At 39.0% G+C, this 14,204-nt stretch overlaps 1 protein-coding gene across 1 annotated transcript in view; it reads right to left on the reverse strand.

Moving 5' to 3' along the window:
- rhobtb3 (Rho related BTB domain containing 3) overlaps nucleotides 1-14,204 on the reverse strand; it is a 30,634-nt gene that overhangs the window by 378 nt on the left and 16,052 nt on the right. The window contains exons 8-12 of the mRNA XM_061833215.1: nucleotides 7,972-8,081; nucleotides 6,572-6,677; nucleotides 5,478-5,651; nucleotides 1,287-1,453; nucleotides 742-838 (exon numbers count right to left, since the gene is read on the reverse strand). Of these exons, the coding sequence (XP_061689199.1) occupies nucleotides 742-838; nucleotides 1,287-1,453; nucleotides 5,478-5,651; nucleotides 6,572-6,677; nucleotides 7,972-8,081 (654 nt within the window). The remainder of the gene's footprint in view (nucleotides 1-741; nucleotides 839-1,286; nucleotides 1,454-5,477; nucleotides 5,652-6,571; nucleotides 6,678-7,971; nucleotides 8,082-14,204) is intronic.

Here is a 14,204-nt window from a genome sequence, read left to right on the forward strand (position 1 = left end):
GAGGAGCCTTTTATTAGTACAAATGCATTTTTGTAGTTTATTAATACTATAATATATTTTGACTTTTTACTTGAATATAACTTACTTAAAATGTTAAAATACATATGTACTACTGTACAAAAATCAAGATGTCCATATTTTTGTAAGTATGTATAAGCAGATATATAGTATTGTATGTACACTACTGTTTCCAACTTTTAGGTCGTTGAGTATTTATTTATTTATTTTGTCTTCACTTTTGTCCTAATATGATAATTATATGGTTTGGAGATGATTAAGCATTAGTATTTATTATTTACTATTACATGCCTCATTTTGGTTTCACAGCAGCAAGATTAACAGTGGCTAGCTCAGTACTCGGATCTAAATCCAAAAGAGAGGTTCTGGGGTATTTGTGGAATGTCGTCCTGGGCTTCACAGAAGTTGGAAGACTCCATTTAACACACATGTGAATTTTTGCGAACAGCGATTATCTGACTAAATACGAGTATCAACATGATTCCCAGGAAGAGAAATGCTAAAGTGTTTATCCTGTAAATACAGTATTTGTGTATTGAAAAAGGCAGACTACTATTTTCGCAAAAGCCTATTTTTTCCCCTTCGCTTTCTGTAAAGCATTAAGGATACATTTTTCTTTTTTTTTTATTTGAAACCGACTTTGTAGTGTTCTCATTGCATTTCTATCAACAGAAATATGCAACTGCCCCCCAAATGACTGGTGCCCATGTAATGCACACTGACCTGAGAGCTCCAGGAAATCGGGTTTGTGACTGAAGATCAGGTAGTTGTTGGCGATGAAGTGGAGGAGCCACACGTACAGCTGCTCTGCATTGTGACACTGTAAGTGGTCGGATGAAACAGCAATTTTACCTCAAATGGTGCTTTAGCACATACCAGGGGTCCCCTTTTAATTCATTCGACTGAGCATTTACACAGTCCTCTAATATTTGTTGTATTAAATTAGTTGGGGTTTACCTGCTAAAAGTTGTTAAAATGCATGTAGTTTCTTACAAATTTAGATCTTAGTTAATTGATTTATTATGAATACAAAATAACTTATAATAACAATCCTTAATGATAATGAATTATGATTCAATTTGAACTTTAGCAAATGACCTTCTCCTGTCTGTTTATCTTAAAAATCAAGTGCGGGCCTCATGCAATTTTGCCACCCTTGTTGAACTACAAAAAGTCAACGGCAAAGCAAATTTCAAAACATTAATTTCAAATGCATTTCAAAACAAAGTCACCCATTACTTTGATCCTCCCAAAATTCAACCACTGACCTTTGCCTGTCGGAGAAGTCGGATGACGCTGATGCCAGTTGATGCCAGCTCTCTACTGGGCATACTCTGGAGGTACGCACACACACACACTTCGCACAGATGCTGCAGCCGTTTCACCTGGTACATCTCTGCACACACCAGCACGGCCATGGCCTGCAACACGCTGGCTATCAACAAAAAATAAACAAATCAATGAATAAAAACACAACGCTAAGTGTCAGTGCAGATAACTGCTCATGGTGCTTACACCTCACAATTAAGCCCAATGCGTTCCTTTCTCTTCAAATCGGGAGCAGTCATTGAGAAGAAATTGGCACATTTTACGATAGTTTTACATATAGGTTGAACATCAGGTAATCAAATACATCGTCATTACATTTTGTCAACTAAAATAGTGATTCCCAACCAGTATGGTGTGGTCTGGTACGCCAATGCACCGTGGGAAATTGCAAAATTTAATTTAATTATTCTGAGAATTAGTGATGAAACCAAACATTTTTTGTCACCAACATATAGTGACAGGAAGATGGCAAATGGTCCATCCATCCATTTTCAATACTGCTTATCCTGGTTGGGGTCGCAGAGCGCTGAAACCTATCGAAGCTGAGTTTGGCTAAAAGGCAGACTACGCCTTGAACTGGTTGCCAGCCAATCACAGGCCACATGGAAACAGACAACAGTCGTAAGGCGGAGCAGCCGTAAAACGTTGGCCTCACAGTTCTGAGGACCCGGGTTCAATACCAGCCCTCCCTGTGTGGAGTTTGCATATTCTCCCTGTGCATGCATGGGTTTACTCCAGGCACTCTAGTTTCCTCCCACATCCCAAAAAATGTGACATTAATTGGACACTCTAAATTGCCCGTAGGTGTGATTCTGAGTGCAAGTGTTGTCTGTCTCTATGTGCCCTACAATTGGCTGGCAAGCAGTGCAGGGTGTACTCTGCCTCCTGCCTGTTGACAGCTGGGATGGGCTCCAGCACTCCCGTGACCCTTGTGAGGATAAGCGACTTAGAAAATGGATGGAGGGATAACTAGTCATTTAAGTGCGACATTCCTTGGACAAAATGACTTTCATTGAAAAATTATGGTTAATGTGGTCTCGACCCCCAAGCACCAGACTCGATCCCCTCATGGGCTGTGGGCCTTAGGTAAAATGTAAATTTACTCAAGAAAACGACAAAGAATGAAGTAGAAAGAAAAATCTGAGAATAGCAGGGGGTGCAAATGTTTTAACCTTTATTTAGACAGGTAAAGTGGCTGAGAAGTGTGTCAAATACGATGCCCATCTTTTATAATCATTTGAAGAAACAACATTTGTTTGCTCAGTGTGTCAAAACATTTAATGGGTTGTATTTAATAAAAGCATACAGATTTAATGGTGAATATCTAAAATGATCAATAGCTGCATACTTTATGCTTGCAGGTCAGGTCTCATTTACTGACAACAAATATCCTGTTGCTCTTACCAAGATGTCAAAAGACAACCTCGCGGACATGCACGCAGCACCAAAATATAATGTCACAATGTTAAAAATAACTCCTAATATACATAACCCGACTACTGTCATTCAAAAATCCCCTGTGGTCTACTTTATTTTAATGCGCCTCAGTGGGCAAGAGGTATCCTTAGACAATTTTTCTTTCAGGTCTGATTATATTGTAAAATAGCAAATCAATAAACTGTATGTTATCCTATCAACGTGCACAGAATGTACTCAATAATGATAATTTAAGGTACAAGGGAGTCATGTAAATTGTACCCTCCCTTCCTTGTCAAAGTACCCTTGCTTTGTCCTTGAATTCAGGGCTGTTACACTATGATCGGCTGCAGCCTCTGGAGTTTTTTTTTTTTTTATCGCTTCAATTCTCATGACTCATAATGAAACTCTATATTTGGAAACCAACCTTCTTAACCTTGTACAAAACTGCATCTTCGTTGGCTTCTGTTGGAGTTACAGATTGTTGTATACTTGTTGACTTCTCCCCCAAATCATCACACGGCATTATCATATGATGGTTTACATTAACTTAGGTAAGCCCCAACTGTTATAGTGTCTGGTTGGTGGGGGACAGCAGTCGTGGTAGCACACAGATGCTAAACAACAATACTTACGTCACTCAAAATGATGTGCCAAGCCAAGTCAACCACAAAGTCACGTTCCCAGAGATATGTTGACTGCCTCTTTAACTGTTTTATTTCAGCAGCAACTGTGTTAAATTGCTTTTGTAACATTGTTGAGAATGACTTAGCGGTCGCGCACAACCTATTAAAGTCATCGTAAGCACGTTATGGTCTCAGCATCAACACTGGAGTGCATAATGGTTTATAATTACTTTGAAATGCTAAATAAAGTGTGGCAGATGGAGAAAGAGGGACCAAAAAAAGGAACAACAACAACACATCTGGAGTTGTGATATGGCGCAAATGAAGTAGCGATGCTGCGGGTGGATGTTGTCATGGCTAAATGTAATTTCATATTAAAAGCTGTTCTTTTTGCACCCCTGGGGAGCGACACGGGCAGCATGCTGCAGTGACACAAACCGTTGATAAAACTTGTCATTGGTGCTTGTGGCTTGTAGGCTGCGTTCAGTCAGCGAAGCCTCCAGGAAAACAAAGCAGCAGCACTCTCAAGTCATTTGTCATCCGCCCTTCCTACTTATTAATAGGCTGCTGGTTTTCCAAAATTGTTCCAAACATATCTGAGCCCATCGCCATGTATCATGGTACCTCTGAGGTTATTGAACAATGCTCTGATCTGTTTCGCTTCAGGGAATAATACAAATTGAATTCATCCATTTCAGGGGAAAAGCATCACTGTCATGAAATCACTATTAACCCCATAAAAATTATAAACCTAACTGTATTACACGTGTAAAAACTGTACGATAGACATGTGCTATTTGCCCGTCCGCAAATAGCAAAGAAAGAAAGGGTAATTGACATCCCCCTTAAAATGTTTTTGAACTGCCTATATTGATAATTTAAACTGTAAATATATGACAAAGTATGATCACCAAACAGTTTCATGCCATTTCAAACTCCTTTACATTCATCTTAAAAAACGTTTTACATTTATTGGATTTGTTTTTTTAATCTACATTTCTGCACAAGAACTGTACATGCAAATAGTCACTGATGGTGCACTGGTACACACGCCTGACTTTTGTGTGGGCAGCGTGGGATGTTTCCCGCTCAGTGATGGTGTAAATTTGTGCCCTGCAACTGACAGGCGACCAGTTCAGGATGTAGTCTGGTTAGGCTCCAGCTCTCCTGTGACCCTTGTGAGGATAAGTGCCTTGGATAATGGATGGATGTACATGTGGTGAAGACTCTCTGGAACTTTCATGAACAACCCAGGCTAAACTGGGCACCTCCCCGATATACAGAGCTTGTCTCTCAGTTGCATGGTATCCCTTCAACATACAGTACTTGCTTGACACTAATTACTGTACTAATTGGACATCTCAGGGCGTTTCAGAAATAGCAAATCGAACGTGTGAGTTTTTCAGCAAATAGCAAGAGACCGATTCCATGCATAAATAAATACCCCAAACAGCTGAATTCATAAAAAGTGAAACCTAAGTATGTGGCAAATTATAATACCTTTGTAGACTGACATAACTTTGACGATGTACTGTATATTTGCAGTTTTGACAAAGAATGTTTGAATTGATTTTTTTTTTATGCTTTTAAAATTGTACAAATTCAGGGGGTCTAGTTGCAGGATAAGGCAAAAATTAAAAAAAAATAAAAATTAGAAAATTAATCAAAAATTAAATAAATAAAAAGTCCAACTGAACTTTTTTCGGAGGTGGTGCATGGACCCATTTTGCTCTCGAACTAACTAATGGAATTTTTTATTTTTATTTCTTGTGACTGCATGAATATTATTGGCAACATTCAGGATATGCAGGACGTGTGTATTTATAAAGGCATTGTATTTGTCACTGAATCAAATTCGTATTTGGCCAACTTGGATGTTTGCCCTTGACTCGATCAGTGCTGAGTTATAAATGCGTTACGCTCCCTTATTTCAATTCAAAGAGCCCAAGAGACATTGAATGAATAAAACATTGGGTGAAGGTTTGACCATGATACATACGCAATTGGAGGATTTGATTAGGGCAGACGGGTAAGACATTTTTTCTTTTTTTTTTTCACAGAAACGTGGTTTGCAAGCAGTAAACGTACCGGGACAGCAAGAGTCAGTGTAGAGGTACTCCAGGAATGACAGAAAAGTATCTGAAGAGACGCCATGGATGGGCACCACGCGACTCCGGGCCTCTGCATACTTCCCGCTAAACATGGCCGCCATGACGTCACAGCGTGCTACCAGCACTGCTCGGTGGGCTGGCAATACACTCCCTTGAATAAACACATCATACACACGTTAAATATACACTCCAAGTGTTATGAAGCCGTGGTGTGAATTTTATAATGAGCAAGGATTTAAATGAGCATTTGCTCATCCGCAAAGGTTAAATCGAGGCAAATGAATTCATATTGTTTGGAAAATGAATTCATATTGTTTGTTGAAGACGTTTCTCCTTGAATCTGAATGCTTTCTTCAGTTCTAAAGCCAAACAAGTTGAAAAACGCCTTTGGGATTAAAGGTGAATTGTCTTCAATAAACAAAAAGAGTCCAGTCGCCTCAGTTCAACTTTTGCAGAATATCAAATGGGTAAGTGAGAATCTGCAATATTTAATCGTGATTGGCCTTCCAAAAGGAGGAATGTAAATCTCATTAAGCCTATATAAAGCACTTTAAATATACCGTGTTGTAAAAAAAAAAAAAAAAAAAAACACTTCCTTGAGTTTCATGGGCATGGTTGGCAGATTAAAGTGCGCTCAGATTTGAGTGATGAGGTTTCGTAATGGGTTATTGAAATCACCGGGAAGTAGCGACCCACGGCGCCTGCGCACATGCGGTGACATTTTTTGCTGAGTGCCATTCATAGACAGCTCCGCCAGCACTCAACATGCAATATTCGTGCAAAAATGAATAGAATACTCTCACAGAATAATCCTGAACTGGTTCCAACTCCCGGGTACGATGAGAAGAGAACCTTGCTGTCCTTTTTCTCATCTTGTTATCTTTGGGTCTTTTAAAAACAACAAAGTGGGACGGAACACAAGTTGTCCTTTGAACTGCTTTATCTTATTTTTATCTTCTTATGGATAGCCAGGCCTGTTGGCAGGCTCACAATTCAATCGAGTCTGATAAAATGTGACCTTCTTCTCCCGTGTGTATTTATTTGTGAATGCTAATCACAGCATCAACCCACCCTGCACCATGAAGATGACATCCGAATAAAGAGGGGAATTGAAGAGGTTGACGAGAGTCTGGGGGCCAAGCTGGGCAACGCGTGCACTCGGGGTGTCTCTGGTGCCCTGCACATGCACACAAACATGTACCCATGAAGACAAAGGAGGTGAACCGTGGGTTAACACTCGAGCTGGATCTCAAGTTGTTACTCGGCAATTGCTATTCTGAACATTTACCCCACTTCCCCACCGGCATACATATAGCACTCGTGATAGTCTCACGTAGCGCTGACCAGACACCGTTGAATTGCAATGCCGAGCGCATTAGAATAGCGCTGGAAACCTGGTGCTTATTTTTAAATCCCGTCCATTGAGCTGTTTAACAAATGCCAGTGCTGGCAATATAAAAGATACACTGACAACATCAGGTAAATCAAGATCAGCTTGAAACGACATTGTCAGAGAGGTATTCATTAAGCAATCAGTTTGCAATTTGGAACACTGCAGGGGCACTGCATCAAACTGAGAGGTGTCTCACGCCCCTCCCTGCTTTTATTTAATTAGATGGCCGGTCCAAGCCCCCGAGTCTGATTTAAAATCTCTTTCAAAGTTCTAACTTCTTCTTTACTTTCAATCTTTTTATTTCCATGGACTGACACATATCTAAAATAGGTCTGCTTACACTGATGGATTTCAGGGGGAAAAAAAAATCTGCATGTCCAGATGCCTAAATTACATATCAATGATTACACAGGCAGTTAACAATATTAAATAAATATTTAGTATGTAAATAAAAAAAAACAATAAATATCCAAATTGTGCCAATAGAGAGGAAAAAAAACACAAGTCACATCAACGATAATGTAAATACAGAGTTACATTACACTTGTATATTTTGATGGGAATCTTGGTTTCATTTTATGACTGGACATTTAGAGAGACCCATCATTTTGAAACAATGTCTCAGCTAGTCCAAACACATCCATCTTTATGTAATCACAGTTTTTAAAATGGGCCGGTGCAAAGGCTACCTCCTACCTCTCCTAATCCCCCTCTAAATTGAGGGGAAGAAATCCTGCTGATGAACTTCATGCCTGTCCTGTATGAAGACCTGAAGCCCAATCTACTTTTGCTCCCATGAGTGGATAACTTATTTACTTGAAATTCCCACAGTATCCGAGAGGTGATTATGGTGACTAATTATGTAAACATGGTAATTATAACAGCACTGTGTCAAAACAAGATCTCACTGATGAAGGCCAAGTTAAAAACATGTTGATAGAATCTAAAAACAGGTTTCTCATCACAGATTAGAATTGATGTACTTAACACTTAACTTGGGTGAGGGCAGAGATATTGCTGTTCTGGTTACACAGTAAGTGTGAGGTAAATACGTGAAAAAGACAAACTTTGAACTCACCCTTTCTCTGCCAATAAGCGATCGTATTCGCTCCATAAGCTGAGCCACTGCAAGCGAGTTCTTCAGCTTCTCTTCTAAGGCCTCCTGGAGGTGCTCCCACTCCCACGCACCTACAAGACATCAACAGATGGATTGATTCTGTGGACATAAAAAAAGTGCATGCTGTAGTTTATTGAAATACATCTCAAAGTCCTCAGATGCAGGCGCGTTTATAATGGCCACCCACATACCTGACATCGATTGTCAAAAAAAAATACTCAAAATGTGTTACAGAAAGACCGATGACCATGATCATCGCTTCAGTTTATTTATTTATTTTTTACTTTCTTTCATATGTTGTTTGAAATGTTGTTTCAAATCAACACTTTACTGTATTGTTAATTTTCAATTAGGTTTTCATCACACGTAAAGGTGAAATACATACGTAACTCTTCTTGAACAGTAGTAAATGCAAATGTGTTGAACATAAAAGATAAACACAACTGAACCGTTCTTAAACAGTGATCCTTTTGCATACCACTAGAGGGAGAACGTGTACCACTAGTGGAAATAGTATTATTACACTTTTGAGTGTCACTGGTGTAATCAGATTAATCCAAATCCAAATGCTGCATTAAAAATGGTCTTTGCAATTACAACAGTACATTGTAGCGATCATTCTTGTTTCATAGTTTTTCAAATAGTATGTGAAGGAATATGTAATGTTTCAAATAGAGATGAAGACTTGTGTTAATAGGAATAAAAAATATCCCCTTTGAGTGCTTCTCTCTTTATTATTATTATTTTTTTAGATCACGATGAGGTTGACTTAAGCCTGTCATGGATGTCGTCATAGATCATCTGCTCGATGGTGCACAGAATAATAGGTGGGGTCCTACACAAGAGCTGCAACTTCTTCTTTGACAGCGAGCGAAAACTAAGAGGAATATTTTTAAAAATAATACATTAAATTAAAAAGAAAGAAATAACCACAAATTTAAAACAAAATAAAAATAAATTTTAAAAAGAGGAACAAATGGGTTCATACTGATATATATATATATTACTAACATGCACATCTCACGAGAATTGTTGAAGTCTTGTTTGGTTTTGCACTTAAGGAAAATGTGAGCACATATTTGTTAGTCAAGTCATCTCAGTTTACAGTAATCCTTTGTTCATTGTGAGGGTTACGAAGCAGGAAAGAATTAGTGACTGCATTATGATACATGATAGATGTAATTCATTGTCAATAAGTGGTAGTTAAGAAGTTCAGGGAGGTGTGGATATTCTATTTATCCTCCTGCGGTCACCATCCACAGGCTATACGAGCATAAGCCTATAAAAGGCTCTGCTCGAGTGACATGAACAACAATCCAAGCAGATATGGTGTAAACCAGCAATATCCTGGCAAAAGCATGAGGCACTTTTCTTCATTGTCTTAGAATTGTTGGCAGCGCAAAGCATCAAGGGAAGTAGGCCCGGCTGATCCTGTGGCTGGCCAGAATTTTTTACAGTGCACTTTTGTACTTAAGTATTGTAGTTGTAGAGCATCAAGCTAAACGTTGCTTTTTACTTTAATTCGTTCCTGTCCATATTGTTATGAGTATGTGCATCTGAGTACGCCAGCGAGCTTGGCTTTTCTGAATTTATATAGGAAAAGGTGACTGTGGCTTGTGTGTTGAATAGTGCCATTCTGTTCACGTTCACTGCATCACTAAGTAATTTCCAAATGCATACATCGAAGATGAAGCAGCAGCAGTTGTCTTATTTATTGAGGTGTTTCGAAAAAGTCACAAAATGAGTATTACAAACTATGGGTTTTTCTCTTCTGTGTGGGTCAGAAGACCAACCAGCACGTTGACAAAGAGGTTGTGAGGCGATTGCTTTGTTCAGTGTGTGAGACCAAGCGAGAGTTGTAACGAGACAACTCGTGGCCGCTTCACCATTAACAGTGCACCTGCTCAAAAGGTCCTGAGCTTTCAAAAGCTATGCCCAAGAAAAATATTACCGTGCTGGATGGAGCATGTGGTTTTCTTATTTCCCAAGAACCAGCGAGTAATCCCGTTTTCACGATGTAGACAACATCAAAATCCTAGCATGAGTGCATGAAGATGTGGCAGAAAAGGTTGGGATTCATTTGAAGGGGAAAACTTGCAGTTTGGACTTGAGATAGTGTATAGCTTTCATGACACCAGTCCTGGAACATTTCTGACATTGTCGACATCATACACTCCGAGGAAAGTCAAAAAAGTTAAAAGGTATGATTCATTAGCGCTGGCGCCGTGAGCTCCCCCAATGTCACCTGTCCTCTGAGGATGAGTCATTTTCTCTTATTTTAGTTTCAGTTATTCAAATTATACTGCTATTAACCTGTACGGATGACAAACTGTTGACTTTAGCTGTTTATTATCCCCCTAAACACAGACAGATTAGATATTGGAACGGGATGAATGGAATAGATTATTACACACTTTTGAAGGCATCATGACATACTGATTTCCACATCTGGCTAATGGTCGAGGGATTCTCATTCGAATCACAGCTCCAGTCCTCTTGTGTGAAGTTTGTATGTTCTCTACATGCTTGTGTGGGTTTTCTCCAGGTACGCTAGTTTCCTCCCACACTCCCCAAACATGCTTCTTAAAAAAAAATAACAACACTGTTGTTCACTGCCTTAATTCATATTTTGACTGTTTGATAACGTGCAATAATGAACCAGGACCAGAACTGCCATCTGTTGGAGAACAGGCGGTGATGAAGCAATACAATGATGTTTGTCAATTCTTTTACATGTTGAACACTAAACAAATTATAATAAACACCTAGTTTGCAATTATTTAAAGTGTGTATACATTTTTGTGGGGACACCCTATGTCCTGTGATTGCTGTCAACCATTTCAGGGTGCCTGAAGATAGCTGGGATAATTTCCAGCACTTCCGTGATCTTTGTGAGGATATGCGGTTAAGAAGATGGATAGATAGATAGATAGATATAGATGTGTCCATGTATGTATGTTTGTGAAATAAGCCATTGACAAATCATGTTAACTCAGCAGTACACTACAAAAGGAGACACAGTCCCACAGTGTTAGCATCAACCTAGTAAAATCATGGCCTCTATGACACATACACAGACACACGCACACACCGACAAACCAGAGCGTGAAATTATTTCAGGGGAGGGGGATTTTTTTTTCCTTACAGACACATGATCTTTATTCCACGGGGTTGGGGGAAATCTGTTAAAATGACTTGTCAAAAAGCGAAATATTGTTTATCACCTTCGACCAAATGAACATCACATAAAAGATCCTCATGTGCTTTCTTATTTCCTGGGGTAATGCAGAGTACATAAATAGTACATGACATTATCCATTGAAACAAAAAACAAACAGTAATACATGTGAGGGTGGAGGTTGAATTTGAAAGAAACATGTTAATGGTTAAGTCATTAAGTCTTTTTTTTTGTTTTGCACAACTCATAAGATTGTCTCCTTGCAGTGTTTGATGGAAATGTGACATTCATATTCTGCACAGCACATACTCATCACAGTATCCTCCATGTATACCTCCACCCTCACTCCCCTTTCTTTTCTTACCGCCTTCACAACTTTTCTGTCATTCCTCTGCCATCCTTGTCCTCTGCCGCATGAGAAAAATCCACAACACACACTCCCCCACCTGTCTTTAATGGAAAAAAAACACTTCTTTATGCAGTCCCTCAAACAAACTCAGTCTAACGCTATAATCTGCTGAGCGCTCACACAGATTATGTGTTGGTGTTTCTCCTGCAAGCCTGATAGTAAATGTAAGCGTTTGTTTGCGTGTTCATCAAAACTGCGCTGAGAAACACATGAAAGGCTGAAAATAAGATGTCTGATTTTTTTTTTTTTGCACGACACTCTTTGATGAAGTGCACCACACTCTGCAACGGAGTGAGCGCAGCACTGCAGACTTTAAGCTGCACTGAGAAGATTTCCGTGAGGCACATAGTACATCACACGCTTGTTAAGCGAGGCTTCATGTGCTGTAGGAAATGCACCAGTGGAGAAGTCTTTGGCTGCACATAGCTCAATTTACATACTCTTTAGATGTGATATTTGTATGTATTGACTTTGAAGGAGTATCAAGGGAAAACAAAGCGAAGAAAGCTGTCATGTTACAAGAGAAGGTGTCATTTTACATGAATTAAATGTGTCATACAGGACAAAAGGTAAAAAATAAATAAAAATAGGAGCATAAAGTTGAAGTATTACCAGAATATATACATAATTTTATCAGGAAAAGACAGATAATTGGCCAAGAATAACATGTTACTAAAGTTGTAATTTGACATGAATGAAAGTTGTAATATTATGAGAAAGAAGAGAAATATTACGAGAAAAAAAGTCTTTCCATGAAATGGAACAGTTGCCTGTGCCTTTCAGCTGTTCCAGCTTCTTGCATTCAAATAATTAGATGTGTGGTGGTGCCAGTGTCAGAACAGCGACATTGCTTTCAACACAAACGGGGAGTGAGTCTCGGATGGTACATTTCACATTCCGGTAACGACTTTCCGCTCTCCGCTGCATTCCGTTGCATTTATGCCTCACTTACTACTTCAAGCCTGTAAATTCACTGGTCAGCCTCCCACATTGGTACATTACACAATACAGTGAGTCAGGAAAATGCAATTTTAAAAAGCCACCTTACAAGGCTCGTGTGTAAGGAGCCATAATTATATAATAAAGATATAATGTTGGGAATTAAGTTGGTATTTTATCAGGGAAAAGTTTGTATATTTGAAGAGTTGTGACAGTAACTCACTTTGTTATGACTTTGAGCACACACACAAAAAAAAAATCAATACATTTTGTGATTTAGATAGTGGATGTAGAAAGTCTCCACCGTCCCTTGTCCGAAAGCCAGGACAGAGAAAAATGAGACCCATATAAATAACTTGAAATTTGTTTACACCATAAGCCTCTTTGCTTCACAACATGATTAAAAAAATGTAATCATTTTAAAAGAAGAAGTAAAAACAACCAAGCGAGACAAGTGTGCACACCCACTTATACATGGGACGTGGGTGTATTCAAAATCAACCAATCACATTCAGACCCATGCTAAATGGGACTCCGCACACATCTGCAACTTTGAAAAAAATAAAAGGAAGGAAAAGAAAGCCGAAATGTATTTTGGCTTACTATAAGCAGTTAAAATAGTGGCAACTGTCAGGTGTGTACTGACTCCTATTCAATTAGTTTCACTGTGAATGGTTAATTCTGAATACAGCCCCAGGTATAAGAGGGTGTGCACACTTGTGCAGCTACATGCTTTCATCCATCCATCCATTTCTGAGTTGATTATTCTCACAAGGGTCGTGGGAGCGCTGGAAACTTCCCCACCTATCATCAGGTAGAAGGCGGGAGACACCCTGAACACGTTACCAGCCATTCGTAGGACACATCGAAAGGAACAACCATTCGTGTTCACAATCACACCTGCAGGCAACCTAGAGTCTCCAATTAATGCAGGTTTTTGGGATGTGGGAGGAAACCAGAGTGCCTGGAGAAAACCCATGCAGGCACGGGGAGAACATTCAAACTCGACACAGGCAGGCCTGGGATTTGAACCCCGGTCCTCAGAACTGTGAGGCTAACGCTCTAACCAGTTGCGCAATTGTGCTGCCCACATGCTTTGAGTGGTCTGTTTTTACTTGCCCTGTCGAAAAGACTGAAAAGTTGCAATTGAGTTGTGCAGGTTATATGTCATGTCTTTTTTTTATACTACATAAACATGACAACTGAACAGGGATATGTAGAATTTTTACATGCACTGTATGTAAGGGTTTTTTTCATATAGATTTTTATAAGAATAAAGTCACAATGTTATGTGTTTTCAGATAAAAACTGTTAGTACGACATTCATAATGCATAAAAGAGGAATGGATTATTACAGTGCACATTGTACTGGAAACGTTATATTTCTAGACATTACTATGGTGCTGTTTGCATGTTTCCTGTTGGAAAAAAAAAAAAGATCCATTGTCTAACTCAGGGGTCGCAACCAGAGCCATATTTGGTTCATTCATTTTTTGCTGTCCTCTCTGGTAACTTTGGGAAAATAATATTTAATTAAAATGAATCATTTTAATTTGTTCATTTTTTAAATGTTATTTCAAATTTGAAGATTGTGGTGCTCTTCTAATATTAAGATAAATTCTTATATATATATTCATCCATCCATTTTCTGAGCCACTTATCCTCACA

The sequence above is a fragment of the Syngnathoides biaculeatus genome, chromosome 10 (genome assembly GCF_019802595.1).
Source record: "Syngnathoides biaculeatus isolate LvHL_M chromosome 10, ASM1980259v1, whole genome shotgun sequence".
Lineage (NCBI taxonomy): Eukaryota > Metazoa > Chordata > Actinopteri > Syngnathiformes > Syngnathidae > Syngnathoides > Syngnathoides biaculeatus.